General features: G+C 67.6%; 1 protein-coding gene across 1 annotated transcript in view; it reads left to right on the forward strand.

The window, feature by feature from the left end:
* Nucleotides 1-15,745, forward strand: part of ZFPM1 (zinc finger protein, FOG family member 1) — a 67,015-nt gene that overhangs the window by 26,905 nt on the left and 24,365 nt on the right. Inside the window, exons 5-7 of the mRNA XM_040443424.1 lie at nucleotides 210-350; nucleotides 1,983-2,211; nucleotides 4,535-4,657. Coding sequence (XP_040299358.1) covers nucleotides 210-350; nucleotides 1,983-2,211; nucleotides 4,535-4,657 — 493 coding nt within the window. The remainder of the gene's footprint in view (nucleotides 1-209; nucleotides 351-1,982; nucleotides 2,212-4,534; nucleotides 4,658-15,745) is intronic.

Consider the following 15,745-nt stretch of genomic DNA (forward strand, 5'->3'; position numbering starts at 1 on the left):
GACCCTCTGTCCAGCCCCCCAGCTGTCTGTCCAGCCCCCAGGCCCTCTGTCCAGCCCCCAGGCCCTCTGTCCAGCCCCCCCGCTGTCTGTCCCCTCTGAGATCTGCTGGCAGGAGCCCTCCCCTGTTGTCGCTCTCTTTCTCTTTCACCTGCCTCCCTCCCTCCCTCACGGCATTTATCATTTGCTGTCGTTTTGTGTTCGGGGCCCAGTGGGGCCGGAAGTCCCCTGCAGAGTCCAGGTGTGCCCGGCACCGCGGCCTCCTAGAGCGGCGTCTGCCCCAGCTGTCGCCACACCAGGAACACTTAGCGTTCGTCACTGTCGCGGGCCACCATCTGCCCGTGACCAGGGAGGTGAGCTGAAACGCAGACACGCCACCAGCTTGCCCACCTCCCTGCTCCATGGAAATCGCCAGATGGGGAAAGTCAGTCTGGAACCTCGGTCACAGTGCTGCTTGTTCTGTCGTAGCCTCGCGCGTCTCCGCTGCCAGGAGCCAGCTCCTGTGGCCCCTGATGGACGCTGGTGCCAGGTTTCACCCCGGGGATAATATGGCAAAGGCGGGGGGGGGAGTGAGTGAGGGCAGCGGGAAGAACACTAGGGCTTTGGTGAGAAGCCCCTGAAATGGCAAATTTTGGTCTCTGTTTTTCTGGGGAGAAGCCACTGGCTTTCACCACATCCCCACGGGGGTCATGAAGTACAAAAGGTCAGGAACCACCGGCCACAGAGGCACAAATCCCAGGCGAATCTCCATCTGTTGCTGCTTGCTTGCCTCCAGGGACGGGGAGCTCAGCCTCTGAGAGGTGGATGCTCCATTCCACATGCCTCAGGTGCCTTCTGTCTCCAATGCCAGCAAAAGCAAGCCCCATTCTGCCCCCGCCGTCGTGCGCTCCCATCACATGGATTTGCGGCTGTCTTCGTGGCTTCCAGATGTTTCTTCCTGCTCGGTTTCCTCTTCCTCAGCGGCAAGAGGGCCTGGCTGCTGTGGGGTCTGTGGCCTGGGCCCAGAAGGGCACCCCCTCCATCCATCCTGAGTAGGAGGAGCGGGGGGGGGGGGGGGGGGGGGCGGGGGGGGGGCCCCCCCCCCCACCCCCCCCCCGGAGGGCGGGCGTCATCTCTATGGTGACTGACAGGGTCGGGGGGCGGGGCAGGAGGCAGCTCAGCCCCAGCACCTGTCTCCAGCCCTCGGGGCCCAGGCTGGCTGAGTCAGCCGGAAGGGGCCTGGGGAGACGGGGAGCGGAATAAGGATGGGCACCTGTTCCCCATTGTCCCTCTGCCCGCCCCTCTGGACCCACTGGTCTGACCTCAGGGACACGGTTGCTGCCCTGACTGGGGGCACCTCCGTGGCTCTGGCTTCCCCACTCTCCTGAGAGGTCTCTGGGCTGTGGGCCCACCTTGTCGGCTGTAAGGGGGGCTCTGTGGAACCCCCCCTGCAGGAGCCTCCTGGGGAAGGTAGGATTGGAGTCAGGTGCCCCAGGCCTGCGGCTCTCCGCCCCCAGAGGCTGCAGACACCTGTGCCCCCACCTGTGCCCCCTCAACCACTTATTCGCTCAGCCAGGTTTTCTGAGCACTTCCGTGCGCCGGACGCAGGGTCCACCCTCAAGCTCCCAAACCTCGGTACCTGAGTGTGGGGGGCTTCTCGGAGGAGGTGTCCTGGGCCCAGGAGAGGGTTACCCTCTCGTCTCAGGGGCCCTGGACCCCCGGAAGAGTGTCCCTATGGGTCGGGCGAGGGCTGTGCTTCATGCAACCCCCAGAGGGCCCCCCCCCCCCGGGCCAGAGGGGGCACCGCTGCTGCTCGCACAGCGTGGAACAGAGTGCAGGGGAGAGCACGCTGCCCCCGGTGCTGGGGAGACCAAGGAGGGGCTGGGACCACCGTCCTGGCGAGAGGGGCCCGTGGGCAAGCCGCGGTTGACGGGACGGCCGGGACGACCCCAGGTGCTGGGGCTGTCGCGGGACTGGGGCTGACACAAGGGTGAAGTGTGCACAAGTCTTGGGGGCACCCCCCACGGCCTCTGACCCTGCGGGGCGGCCGAGCCGGTGCCGGGAGGGGGTCAGGCCGCCCCACGGAGCCTTACGGATTCCCTTCGGGCTGTTGTGCAGGTTCCCTCGGAGACGTGGAGACCGCAGAAGAGGACGCCGGCCTCCTGGAGCAGGAGGCTGGAGCCGTGGGGCCCGAGGCCGCGGGAGAGCCCGAGCCCCTGAGCCCTGCCAGTGCAGGTGAGTCGCGGTGGGCGTGCCACGGGCCCGAGTCTGACCCCTGTGTCGCACCCCCCGCCCCCCACCGCGTCCTTGCCTGTGACTTTACGGAGCCAGGTCCTTCTGGGACTCGGTTTCCTCACCCATGAAGTGGGTGTTAAGCTTGGCGGTGTCTGTGGGCCGACTGCTCCACAGTTTCCCACCAGGGCACTGACGCCCCGGGGACACACGCCACTGGGCACGGGTCCAGCCCCTTCTGGTACCGATGGGGAGACGGAGGCCCCGCTGGGGAGGTCTAGCCCAGGTCGTGGGCCACTGAGTGACCTTGAGAAAGCCGTGCCCTCTCCAGCCTCACTTTGCCCTGTGTGGAACGGGGACAGTGAGTCCTTACCTGGCTGTGCCAACTGCCTCAGCGCACATGGTCTCAGTACATAGCAGGCTGTAAGGTAAGGTACGGTACCCCATTTTACACCCGAGGGAATGAGCCCAGAGAGGTTAAGAGGCTTGCCCCTGGACACACAGCCTGTAAGCACCCAGGCAGCGATCTGACCTGACCCTAGGTCTGGATTCAGGTTGATTCCCCTTCGTGCCCAATGCCTGCTCCCCCTGCCACCCACCCACCCCAGGCACCTGGAACCTTTCTTTGGACCCTCCTGGTGGCAGTTTCGTGGGCCAGAGGTAGTGCTGGGGGGTGGGGTGCCTGGGCTAACCACCAGGAGGCCAGCTCTGGCCTCAGGGCGAGGGCGGCTTCCCTAGCGAGCTGTACCCCCGGGCCCCCCAGGGGGAGGGGGCTCACTGAGGCGCTGGGGGCGGCCTGCTTTCCTGAGGAGAACACTCAGGTTGCGAGACTAGTGGGGGTGTGGTCTGGTGCACCTCTCCCCGCCCCCACCCTGCTGCCCATGGCCGGTGATCTTATCCCCATTCAGCACCTCGACGCCCTTGCACACGGAGGATGCGCAGAGAAGGGGGTCCCTGGGCGGCAGCACCTGCCCGTGCAAAGGCCCTGAGGTGGAATATGGCGAGTGGGCAGCAGCCTTCTGCGGGGTGGGGGTGGGGGTGGGGCCGGGGCACAGAGACCCCAGGCAGAGCGCGGGGGACCGCCCCCCCCAGCATCTCCCAGTCTCAGAGCATCATCGTCCCCCCTGGGATGGCCACAGGCCAGGAGTCCAACAAGCCTCGTGCTCTGAGACCTGGTGGCCCCTCGGTCCCTTTCCCCAGTGGCAGGCCCCTCAGGGGTGGCCCCTCGGCCCACCCAGAGACAGTGGCCGGGGTGCCAGGTCAGGGGCCCGGCCTCCGGTGCCGGCTCTTGTGCATTATTACTATCTCCGCCACCATCATCGGCATCATGTCTGTCCCCGGAGCCCGTGCTCCTGCCCTGCCTGAGCCTCGGTCGCTGGGTCTGGGCGGCCGAGCCTGTGGCAGTGCGCCCGGGGCCCCCTTATCGCCACCGCCATCACCACCGCTGTTAGGTGCTGTGTGCTAATGGGGGCGCCCCGATCTACCAAAGGGCAAGTGGCTGTTACTGGTGGACTTTGACCCCGGTGGCTTTCCAGGGGAGCCGGGCCCCTTATCTGATCTGCTCGCTGGGGCTGCATGGGGTGGGTGGGGGCGGGGCCGGGGAAAGAGCTGGAAAAAACAGCCGGGGTTGCACCTGGCACAGGCCGCGGTGATAACGCAGCGATGGGCGAGATAAGGCGGCGGGGAGCGAGCTCTGCCTCTCGGGCGGGCCCAGCGCGGCTCCCGCGCGATGGCTGGCTGGGGCTCGAATGCCAGCCGCGTTGATTTATAGCCAAAAATAATAGGACTTTTATACTGTGTGATTGATTTATTTGATGTTAATCACAGCCCTTATCTTGGGTATTAATAATCTGCCGGGCGTGTGACGTCACCAAGGGGGGGCTTTTATGGGAGCTCATCGATTGGGGGCTGCGTGGTTATCAGGCTCAGCAGGGAAGGCAAATATGCCCTTTGGGCTGGACCCGGGTGCCGGGCCCGGCTGGAGGGGCCCCCAGCTGCCGGCGGAGGAGACCAGGGAGCCTGCACGGCCGCCCGCTGGCCTGGGTGTGCCCGTGAGGCCACCCTGCCCTCTCATTATTAGCGGCCACTGGAAGAGCAATTGTTGCTGCAATTAATGAGGGGATGAGGGGCTCGGAAGGCCAAGGAGAAAACTGAGGAGTCTGTGCCCCCATTAGCGCAAGCCCGGTGTGGAGGGACCTCGGGCGCGTGCTCACCGCCTGGGTCTCGGTGTGCCTCCTGGCCACGGGGTGGGGGGGGGGGGCGGTGGGGAGGTGGGCGACGCGGTGCCCGGAGGTGGCGGGGCCTGACCGTGTTTTCCTGTCCGCAGACGCCAATCCCCCGCCCCCACCATCGCCACCACCCGCCACATCCCCAGGACGACCCGAGATGGAGGGGCAGGAGCCAGAGGCCAGGCTGGAGGAGGAGTCAGGCAGCTCCTGGAGCGGGCCAGGTAACCACACCCACGGCCGGGGGCTGCCGTCCTGCCGGCGGGGGGCGGGACGGGCCTCGGCTTCCGGCCGAGGAGGTTGGTGGCGACCCTCCGGGCCGGGGCCCGTGCCCGTTCCGAAGTCCAGGCAGCCTGTGGGGCCGGCGATAGCGTGGGAGGCGGCCACCAAGCCCTGCCGATGCCCAGAGCTAAACCCCTTGCCCACGCGCTCTGAGGGCTCCCAGGAGGCAGTGTGCCTGGCTGGGGGAGAGGAGCAGGTGGTGAGGCCAGCGAGAGGCATCGCAGGAATTGGGAGCCACGGAGGTGGATGCCTCTGCGTCCCAGCTGGGCTGGGGGTTCAGGCCTGTGCAGGGTGGGAGAGGGCCCACCCCCCGGCCCCCGGGTGGCCGCAGCCGCAGGGTCGGGGGGCAGGAGTTGGCTCCCAACTGCCCGGTGCTGGAGCAGGGGAGTGTCTGAGGGAGGATTTGTGCTGCCCATCCCCCTGCCCGAATTCTGACTTCAGAGGTCCTACCAGATGGTTCTCCCTGTGCTCCTAGCAGTGCAGGGAAAGCTGGGCGTGTCTGCTGTTTCTGTTTGTTCCGGGAACGCAGGGTGGCGGGGGCGGGGGCGTGGGGCCGCGTGTCTGTGCGTCAGCGAGGGTCGGCGGGCACTGTCTCAGTGAGGGGACGCCGTGCACTTGGGCCAGGCGTGCGTGGATGCAGGAAGCATTCATTGAGTGCTTGCTGAGTACATGTCTTCTAGCTGTGAGCAAACAGTCCTCAGGGAGGTTGCACGAGCAGCCCAGGGAGGCTGTGGCCGGTGGAGAGGAAGCACCCAGGTGGGGCAGGGACAGGCTCTGCCAGGGCAGAAGGGACCTGAATCCCTCCTCTGAGGGCCCTCGGGGGCCAAGATAGGAAGGGTGTCAGAGATGGTCTCCCTCTAGGCTCAGGCTGAAAGTCCATGTGGACCTCTTGGGGGGCAGGGGAGGGGGTGTCCCCAAGCCTCGGGAGAAGAGAGCCGTGATTGACTAGTGATGTCTGCCACCGGCTCTGGCGTAGATGTGGGGACACGTATGCCCCCCGGTTCCCCTCGTGATTAACACAGCCCGTCCCACACAGGGACAGTGTGGGCAGTCTGAGGCTGTGGGAAGGGCCGGCCTGTCGGTCGCACCAAGATGGCAACCCCACATTTTCTGTGCCCTCTCATTCTCTGCCCTTTCCACCTGGATGGGCCACCGTGTTGCCCAGGAGTGGAGCACCCTGGGTAGGACGGTGCTAGGGGTCCCCTCTGCTGCCCCCAGCTCAGCAACACTGCTTCCCTTCAAAACGGACTTGGCCGCCACCCCCCCTCTTGGGGACCTGTTGACGGCAGAGGAGGGGCCCCGGGTGCCCTGGCAGAAATGTGCCCGCGGTGTGGCCTGTTCCCACCAAGGAGCACCTGGCAAGGGACAGGCCACAGGGCCACGTGTCCTTGAGGTCCTCACGGCCCTCAGAGCTGAGCCGGACGCCTGTCTGCTGGGTGCTGGGGTCCACACGGGGGCCTTTCCGCCCACAGGATGGTGCTGCGCGGGCTGGGCGGGGACCCCGTGGTCAGACTGCGCTACCTGCCTCAGTTTCCCCAGCTGCAGATGAGGTCACAACAAGGCGCCCACAGAAGCCAGGTCAGCACTGCCCCAGGCCCCATGGACCTCATGTTCCAGTCTTTATGAGGAAACTTCCTCCTGCGGGGGCGGGGGGGGGCGGCGGGGGGACCACCCGTGTGCCTGAGGGACCCGGACCGGCCACTGGATAGAGTGGCCCTGGGGAGGAAGAGCCCCAGGCAGCGTCACCCAGGCTCTGAGGCGGGCACGGGGGTAGCCCCCCCCAGTTTATGCAGGAGACTCGGGCGCAGAGTGACAGAGGGACTTGTCCAGGGTCACCCAGCTGGAAAGTGGCAGAGCAGGGTCCAGACCGATCCCTGGCTCCAGAGCCGGGGCCGCGACTGTGTGACTGTCCCAGTGGGGCCCCATCCCCCCATCAGTGCAATCATCACCCCCATTTCATAGACGGAGGAACAGAGCCTCCTGGAGATGGGAAGCTGACCCCGGGGCACCGGCCGGCCCGAGGGTGGCCGTGGTTTAGGGCTGGAGCGCCTCGGGGGGCTTCCTGTGCTATTTGCATCCCTGGGGCCGGGGGCTCCCCGTCCGTCGCCGCAGATAGCAATTTCTGTGCAGTGGGCAGCGATGGGCCGATAAGCGGCCGCTGGCCAACCGCCGTGGTGCCTGCCCCCTATCAGACCCCGGGCAGGCCGCACTTATCGCCCGCCAGGGAAGCCAGAGAGGCCCAGTGGGCCCTTATCTGAGAGGGGCCGCCCGTGCCAGCGATGGGGCAGCAGGGCTTTGCCAGGGCCTGACCAGGCCGGCGTCCCTGAGGGCAGTGCCCAGGGTGGGGGTGTGCGGCCGTGGCCCCTGCCCACGAGTCCCGCGCCCCACCCCCCCCTCGCCTTGTCTGCCCCCTTCTTGCCACTCTGCCCATCCCGGGTGAGCATCTACCCGCCCCTGTGTCTCTGAGTCTGTCCCCAAGCCTGGAAAATAGCCCTGGCTGTACCGCCTGGCTTGGGGACACCAGCTACCTTTGCCCTCTGGATGAAGGCGACCAGCTCGGACCACACGTGCACCTTGCACCGTCTGGCTCTGGGGAAGGGCCTGGCCCCGAGCCTCAGTTTCCCATCTGGCCTGCGCGAGGGCCAGGGCTCGTGGGTCTCCCAGGCACCTCCCCCCGGGGTCAGACCCGTGGTCAGGGAGCCCAGGAGCCGGTGACAACAGCCAACAGCCCAGCGGAGAGACTGGGCCTCGGTGCCTCTCTGAAGCTGCACAGCGGGTACAGGGGGGCCGCTCTGCCCCGGGGGCAAGGCCCAGAGCAGCCGGCCACGAGCACCCCCGGGAGGCACCCCCGGGCAGCAGGCAGGAGGGCCTCGGTACACACTGCAGACACCAGCGAGGTCGTGGATGTGCGAGGGCTTCGTGGACGCCGGAGTGCGCATCCGGGACCCATGAGGGGCCCGGTCCTGCCCCCGCCCGACACCTCGTGGCCCCAGAGCTCCAGAACCAGGCTGGGGAGGTCCTCAGGCATGTGTTTCCGCTTTGAGAAGTTGTGAGCTCCGTCAGCGGCCTCAGCTGTCGCGGGTCAGGTGGGAGTATGGCCAGTGGCGCGGAGGTCAGGGCACAGACCCCTGAGCGTGCCGGCCCCGGAGGGGCTCCAGCTTTGCCGACCTCTCTGGGCCTCAGTTTCCTCATCTGTACGATGGAGCTAAGGGGCCTGTGAAGGGGCTACGCCCACAGCACGCAGAGAGCCGCAGTGTTGTCTCCCCTCGCCGGCGGTCTGGGCTGGGATGTCATGTGGAGAAGCCACTCTCGGGGCAGAAAGGCACTGCCCGCTTCAGCTGCCAAGCAGGGGGCCCGAGGCTGGGAGAGGCCGCCCTCCGCTTCCTGCGTCCCTGCGAGTGGTTTGTGGCCCAGGGTGAGGCCGGCTCCGAGGTGGCCCCACAGTGCGGTCTCAGGGATAGATGTCCCCTCTCTCCTCTGAGCACCGGGACCGCAGCTGCCCCCTGGGGCGGGTGAGGGCCTGGGCAGAGCCCCCCTCCCCCCATAATTAGATGGATCCTCCCTCCATCCCAAGGAGCCATGTGCTGGGGTGTCCTCCACGCTGGGAGCCCTGACCACACCAGTGAGGGGACTGTGGAAGTCCCCGAGGGGAAGGTGGCCCCCAGATGGGCCCCATAGGGCAGGGAGGTCCTCCGGTCAGAAGTGCAGAGCCCGTGCAAAGGCCCTGGGGGTGAGACCGAGGCCTAGCCAGGAGGCCCTGGAGCCCGGTCCCAGGTCTGTAGGGAGGGCGCTTCGGCCTGTGGTCGGGAAAGCACCCGGTGGGGCTCAGGGACGCGGGGATGCTGGGCTGGGGGCTTTGAGGGGAAAGGCGGTGGGTGGCAGGAAGGGGAAGGCTCAGTATTTTTATCTTTGAAATGACCTTGTTTGCTGGAGGGGCTGGCTGTTTAAAATTCTGATATGCAAATATCTGAGAGCTGTAATCTGTAATCCCCAAAGCATGTCTGGAGGGCAGCTGGCCACGAGCTTTCTGCCCGAAAGGGGTCGGCCCCTCACTCCACGACCCCCAGCCCTCCTGCCATTCAGCCGTCCCCTCTCCCCCTCTCGGTCTCCCCACTAACATCTAAAAGAAACAGGTCAGGCAGGAAGGCCGGCCTCCGTTCGGACTGAGCCTGGAGGGTCCCATCCTGAGTGGGGGTCCCGGGCCCATCACCCACCTCCTGGGCCCCATCTGAGCCCCTGTGCAGTGGCCGTCAGCGTGCCCTCGGCCTGCCTGGCCGGGTCATGAGGAACCAGGATGAAGGGAGGGAGCGGCTCTGGGGAGTCCCAGGGCGTCCGGGAGCCTCCTCTGCAGCCAGCCTCATGGTGTGGGACCCCCTCCCGCCTGAGCAGCCCCTCTGCCGGGCCGCCTGGGGCTGGGCCGCCTCCTCCGGCCTCCCTTGCTGCCTGGTGAGCCTGGCACAGGGCAGGCAAGGCCCGGATGCCCCGGATGGGGGCCAGCGTGCAACCGCTGCTGAGTGCAGGTGCCACGCCGGGTGGGGGCCCGCGGGGGGGCGTCAAGTAGTCGTGAGGGTGGCCTGGGCTCCGTGGGCCCAGGAAGGGGGGAGGTGGCCAGGGGCACACTTGGTGGTCAGCTTGGCCGGGGGTGGGGGGAGGGGCCCCGGCCTGTGGCCTGGCTTTGTGATCAGGGCCCCAAGAGTGGGGTTCCTTTCACCCATAGGAGCCTCGGAGCCTGGAACTCTTTCCTGGCGACCACTGTTCACAAAACAAAATCTAATTGGCCAGGCATCCGGTGTTACCATTTATATCCCCATCTCAGGCCCTGGAGGCAGAGGTGGGAAGGCTGGCCACGTCCTCACGGCACTGCGGGTCAGCAGAGACGTCCCTGAGCTGAGGCCAGAGGACCAGCTGGAGTGGGGTGAGGGTGTCCGGGCAGTGCAAAGGCCCTGAGGTTTGAACAGCGTGGGTGGGTGTGGCTGGAGCATGAGACAGAATGGGCGCAGGTGGGTCAGGGTTGGGGCTCCGTGCTGTGGGGTGTAGGGAGACGCCTCTACGGTCTTGACATAAAAGGAAGGGCTGGGGGATTTCAAGCAAGGTGTCTGGTCAGCTGCCACGCAGCAGCTGGGTTGAAGGAGCACCCGCAGGGAGCACGGTGCCGTGAGGGGCCAGAGGCGGAGCTGCCTCCTGCTTGAGCACTGGAGCCTGATCCCCCCACCCCGGGGGTCCTGGGGAGCCTGCTGGAATCTTCACCTCTGGAGCGTGAGCAAGGGCGCCGGGCCGGCTATCTGGGTTGTGCTCGGCTGACTAATCTCACTGCCGGAGTTTCTAGGCAAACCTCAAGGTCTGTTATCGGGCGGCGGGCGGTCGGGCCGCCGAGGCAGGACGGCCTGTCCTGATGGACAGCCCGGGAGATGGACCGATACGGCCTGGCCGCACGTCCCCTCCCAGCAGCGCGGCCTGCGTGGGTGGGAAAAAATCATTTCGGCTATTTTGCGTTATCGTGGGGCCCGGCACTGCCACCCGATAGGCCTATTTGTCTTAGATTAACAGATGGGGGAGGGGCGAAGGAGAGGGTGATGGTAGATGGCAAGGGTCAGCCCGGGGTCAGCTCCAGGGGCCAGAGTCGGCCACCTCTTCTGGGTGTCCCAGGGGGACGTGGGCCCTGAGACCCGCCCGCTGGGCCCTGTGCCTGTCCAGACCCCCTTTCCCGGCCGAGCAGACGGCGATTCCAGGAGGTGGCGGAAGGCCCGGGGTGGGGGGGCTGCGTGCCCCCGTGGTCAGCCAGCCTGCCCGCCTTCCCAGCTCTTTACAGACACCTGCAGGGGGCCAGCCGTGCCGCTGCTCCCGGCAACAAGGGGGGGTGGTCTTGCCCTCTTGGAGCTGCGTCGTGGGGGTGACACAGGCCTTCGGCCCAAAACATCCTGGTCTCTACGGCCCAGGAGCCGGCACGAGAAGGTCGTTCATTCACTCCACGAACACTTGTATGTTAAACACCTGCTTGGGGCCCGCGGCGTCCAGGTGGCCAGGGCACTGAGGTTCGAGTTAGGGAGACAGAGACAGAATAACCCAGAAGCGACGACGTCACGCAGCCGAGGGGAGAGGCTCTGGAAAAAGAGAGGGAGCGATGCCGAACAGGCCTGGCCAAGCCCACTGGCCAGAAGGGGGGGGCAGCCGCTGGGGACGGTGCACCGGGCACAGGGAAGGCCAGAGCCCCGGGGCCAGAGCGCGGCCCGCTGGGACTGGGCGGGTGCAGCGGTGAGGAGGGAGGAGGCAAGCTCAGATCAAGGGGGCGGCATCCCATGGGAAATGGGGTTCAGCTGTCACAGGCTGAGGGTCGCCCGTGGGCTCTTGCCAGGGCACGCTCCCCAGACCGCTGGCCCCTGGGCCAGAGAAGGGGCCTGAACCCCTGGCTGGCATCCACCGCCACAGCTCAGGCCCGCCCACCCCTCTGAGCGAGGCCCTGTAGACAGGGCCCCCAGGACACGGCTGAGGTAGGGGCCGTGGCCTCCGTGGCCACCTGTCCCACACGGGTGCCACCTCTTGCGCTGCCCGGGGGGCACCAGGCCACACCCGGCACCCCCGAAAGGCCGTGCGCAGAGAGGGGGCATCCGCAGTCAGAGCTCGCTGCCCGTCTCTGTGGGGAAACTGAGGCACGGAGCTGGCAGCGTGGCGTCCCCCACGGCTGGGCTGCTGACCCCTCGCCCCTGGGGCAGCCCCTCCCCGCGGTTAGTGGCTCCCCACCCGGCACCCAGATGGGCCCTGGCCGGATGGCTCGCTGCCGCGGCTGGCTCCGTCGTCCGCCTCACCCCACCCGGGGACCGGGGCCTGTGAGAGGCGCAGGCGGTCAGCGGGCGTGGCACCAGGACGCGAGGACCACCGTCTGCCGGGCGGCTCCCGCCAGAACTCACTGCCCCCTGGTTTGCGCTCTTATCTATTGAGCACCTCCCGTGTGCCGGCCCCTGTAACGGACACCGGGGACACCGCAGGAACAAAAGAGACCAGCCACTGCTCTCCTGCAGCCACGGCCCATGACAGAGAGCACCGCGAGGGGCTCGGACACTAACCGAGAGAAACGCGGGGGAGCGCGTGGCAGCTGGTGCTGGGCGAGGAGATGCCCCTGACCCGCGGGGATGTGCACAGACAGCACCCTGGGCCGGGGAGCAAGCTGCAGACACCCTGGGTAAGCCGGCCTTTACAGCGCAGCCGAGCAAAGGCCCTGTGGCGGGGCCGCAGGGGGTGGACTCGGGAGACAAGCTGACGGCAATTTGGCAGCAGGTGCCGTGCTCCCCGTTTTACAGATGCGGAAACTGAGGCCCGGAGAGGTTCAGTGACCGTTTCTGGCCACCACCACCGGGCGCTTGAGTGGACTGGGTTCGCGGCCCTGGTTCCCGGGGAAAGGTCCCCTCACCCAGCCCCTCTTGGCCTTGTCACACGTGGTGCCCAGGGGCTTTCCGACGCCTCCCGGGGTGTAGACTCCGCCTGGCGGAGGGCGAGGGGGCGGCACAGCACCCGGCAGGGAGCATGGCCGGGGCCTGAGTCCTCGGCCGTCCCGGCGGCGGGTGGGGGCCCAGGCCTGGCCGCCTGCCCCGTGCCGCCCGCTGACCTCACCGGCCTTCCGGGAGCGGCTATCTGTGGCCAGGGTGGCCTATCTTGGCCGCGGGCGCTAATCGAGCCTGGCTTCCTCCTCCGCCCTCCCACCGGCTTCCTGCCCCGGCCAGACCGCCCCCTGGCCCCAGGCCGTGTCTGAGCGTCCGTCCGCCTTTGCTCTGCCAGCGCCTCCCAAATGTCAGTGGGCTGCAGGTCCGGGTCCGCCCGCCCGCACCTGGGGGGCCCCTTCCAGAAGGTCCCCTCGCTGTCCTCCTCCGGGGCCCAAATCCAGACTCCGCACAGCCTGGCCGCGTGGCCTGGGGCCTCCACGAGGAGGTGGCCGCAGACGCACCTGGGAGACACCCGGGGGCTGGCGGGGTTGGCGCGTGACAGCAGGCCGTTCCCGCCACAGCCGCCACCGCCGTCCACGCGAGCAGGGCCCTCTTCCCAGGACCAGCACCGGCACAGCCCCTGGGCCGACAGAGGGACTCCTGCTGTCGCTCACGTTGTCACCGTCGCTGTCACTGACACGGTCAGTGTCCCTGACTCCGGCATCGTCAGCCTCGCTGTCCCCGTTCCGTTACCCTGGACCTGCGGGGCACTGCTCGCACCGGGGCGGACCTGGCCTCCAGCTGGCCCCCTTCTGTGGGCCGGGGCTGCCGCTCTCGGGCGGGGGCAGGCCGTCGGGAGACATGACGGGGGCCGGGCAGGGCGCAGCGGTCCCTGGGCACCGTGTGGGTCCTCCCTGTGGCCGTGCGGCCACGGCTGGGGCCTCCCGTCAGGCTGTTCCTTCTCCAGCCGGCTCCCCCGGCCCCACCTGACAGGCAGGGAAACCGAGGCTTGGCGAGGTGCGGCAGCTCTGTCGGACTCCCCCCCCCCCCGGGATGGGAGCCAGGCCCCCACCTGCAGCACCTCCGCCCGCCCCTGGGGACCCCTCCCCTGCAGCCAGCACTGGCTCTTTATGTTTATTTATTTATTTGTTTATTTATTATTTCTCTATCTCTGTGCCTAACTTTTGATTTCCTCACCGTGTTTTTCCATCACGGCGGCCGTGGATGCGGCCGATAAGATCAGTCCCCAGAGATGGGACAAAGGGGCCGCCATTGGTTCGAGGGCTGGTCATATCCTGCCCGAAAGGGCCGAGCTGGGCCTGAAACACGGCGTGATGCTATCGCTGGGGCTTTTGTGTGTCGTCGTCGTCGCGGGGAGGCCCCCTCCCCCGCCCAGGACCCGCCTTTGCCCCTCTGCAGCCGCCTCTGGGTCGGCCCTCCCTCGGCCCGGCCCCCGAGGGCAAGGCCGCCTCGGGCAGGTGGGCCGGATGTGTGGGCATCCATCGGGTGTCGTGGCCTCCCTGGGGCCCCGGGCCCATCCCTGCCCTCCCGGCGAGAGCTCACAGAAATCCGGGTGCCCCTGGCTGCGCCCCACGCCACAGCCGCAAGCTCTGACCCTGACTCCGCGGTCCCCTCCTAGGAATTTATCCCGCACGGTCACCTCCGTGCGGACAGGCATAGGGTGGCGAGGACGGTCATCGTGGCCCTGCCGACCCGCAAAATCTCTACCGGAAGAGGGAGAAACGTTTCTGAAAGCGCGTTCCCCGAGGATTCCTAAACGTTCTGTCGGCACGCGTCTCCCTGCGCACACCGTGGGGCTGAACGGACCCTGAAGGCCGCGGCAGTAACAGCCGATCGGGGGTAACGTCGGGTGGCCCCACCGCCACCCGTCACCTTGCCACTGCCTGAGGCAGTTCTGCGGGACTTGCCCTGCCCCGCCCCAGGGCCCAGGGGCCTTGCTGGGGTCTTGGAGGGCGGGCACATGCCACCCCCGTGCCAGGTGTGGAGCTGGGCACGAGCACCCCCACGGAGCCCAGCTGTGGGCACGGCCCCCCCATCTGGGGCCCGGTCGGCCGCCCCGAGGGCTCCGGAGCAGAGGCAAGGTAGGAGGGAGCTGTGCCTGCTGCGTGCGGGGGGCAGTGCCCTCTGTACCCGGAGCCTCCCGCCCCGCTTCCTGGACCCCTGCCCCAGCCCAGCCCCCTTCTTCCCTGCCTCCCCTTCAAGGGGCCTGACGGACGGAGGCCTGGATGGGGTCGGACCTCTGGGTTTGAACTCCGTCACCCGCCTCGCTGTGTGGCCGGGTCCGCTCTGACCCTTGGTCTCGTCTGTGAGGAGGAGAATAACCACGCCTGTGCTGCAGGGGGGCGGGGTTGAGGGCCAGCCGATCGGTGCTGTGAAGGCAGGTGTCTGGGGTTCCACGCAGGGCAGGCCCGGGCCCTCCTCTTGTGAGTGCCTCCTTTGTGGGCGGGGCGGACAGGAGGCTGCCTTTTCTGGAAGGATCTCTGTAACCCCTGAGGGCTCTCCGGGCCGCGGGTGGTGGCAGCGTCTTATTCTCCATGGTGCCGGCTGACCTCTGACCTCCATGCCTGCTGCTGCCACGCCCCCGGGGTGGAGGTAGGCACCTGCCAGGCTGGGGGCAGCACCCAGGCCACCAGCAGTGGCAGCGGTAGGAGGGCCGTCCCATCGGCCTTCACCCCTGCGACCACCCAGGCTCTGCCCAGACCCTCGCTTGCCCACCCGCCTACCCTTCAGTTCACAGAGAGGCCGGGCCCGGACCCCTGGCCGCTCCCCAGCCTAGGCAGGGAACGGGGTGTGTGGCCAGGCCAGAGGCCAGGAGGTGGTGAGCTGGAGGCTGGACGGGAAGGAAGGGCCCCCGGTGGCGTCGGCCCCTGGAAAAACAGGGGGCAGGGGCCAGGACACCGATAGGAGCCAGATAAGCTGTTTGCACAGGAGGTATTTTCTTTACCTTATCACACATCCTGCTTCCAGCCCGCTGCCAGGATGAGGCGGGGCAGGGGAGAGCCAGGGACCCCCACCCCAGCGCTCAGGCCTCAGGGTCTCCCAAGGCCAGAGAACCCGGGTCCGGGAGCTGGTGGGACTGCCTCTCCCCACTCCATAACCGGGAAGACTGAGGCCCAGAGACCCAGGGCAGATGGCTTTTCAAGAAGGCTGGAGGCACCATGAGTTCTCCCACTTCGAGGCTCCTGGAAACCGGGGTTCTCAGATCCCACGGGGCTGAGGGGAGACCTCGTCCATCGGAGGTCGTCTTGGCGGGGTGCGTCGGGCCCAGTGCGCACACTGCTAAGGGGTCTCAGGCCCCACCACCCACCCTGTGTCTCCTCCTGCCAGACGAGCTGCTCTTGGCCATGCCCGAGGGGGACGTGTCTGACGGCACAACCAGGTCCCCAACAAGCCCCCGGTTGGGGGTTCAGGTGGGGTGATCAGAGCTCAGGGCAGCCCCCACTGTGACCGCCACCCCGCCCCGGACCTCGCTCTGAGCTGCCCGCGGGGCCCCTACCACCCACGAGGGGCCTGGTCCTGATGGCCGCGGACGCTCTGCCCCTCCCAGCCCCCCGGACCCCTCTCCCTGAGCCTGCCACCCGCCCCCCCCCCCCC

The sequence above is a fragment of the Herpailurus yagouaroundi genome, unplaced genomic scaffold (assembly GCF_014898765.1).
Source record: "Herpailurus yagouaroundi ecotype Mexico unplaced genomic scaffold, PumYag 190, whole genome shotgun sequence".
Lineage (NCBI taxonomy): Eukaryota > Metazoa > Chordata > Mammalia > Carnivora > Felidae > Herpailurus > Herpailurus yagouaroundi.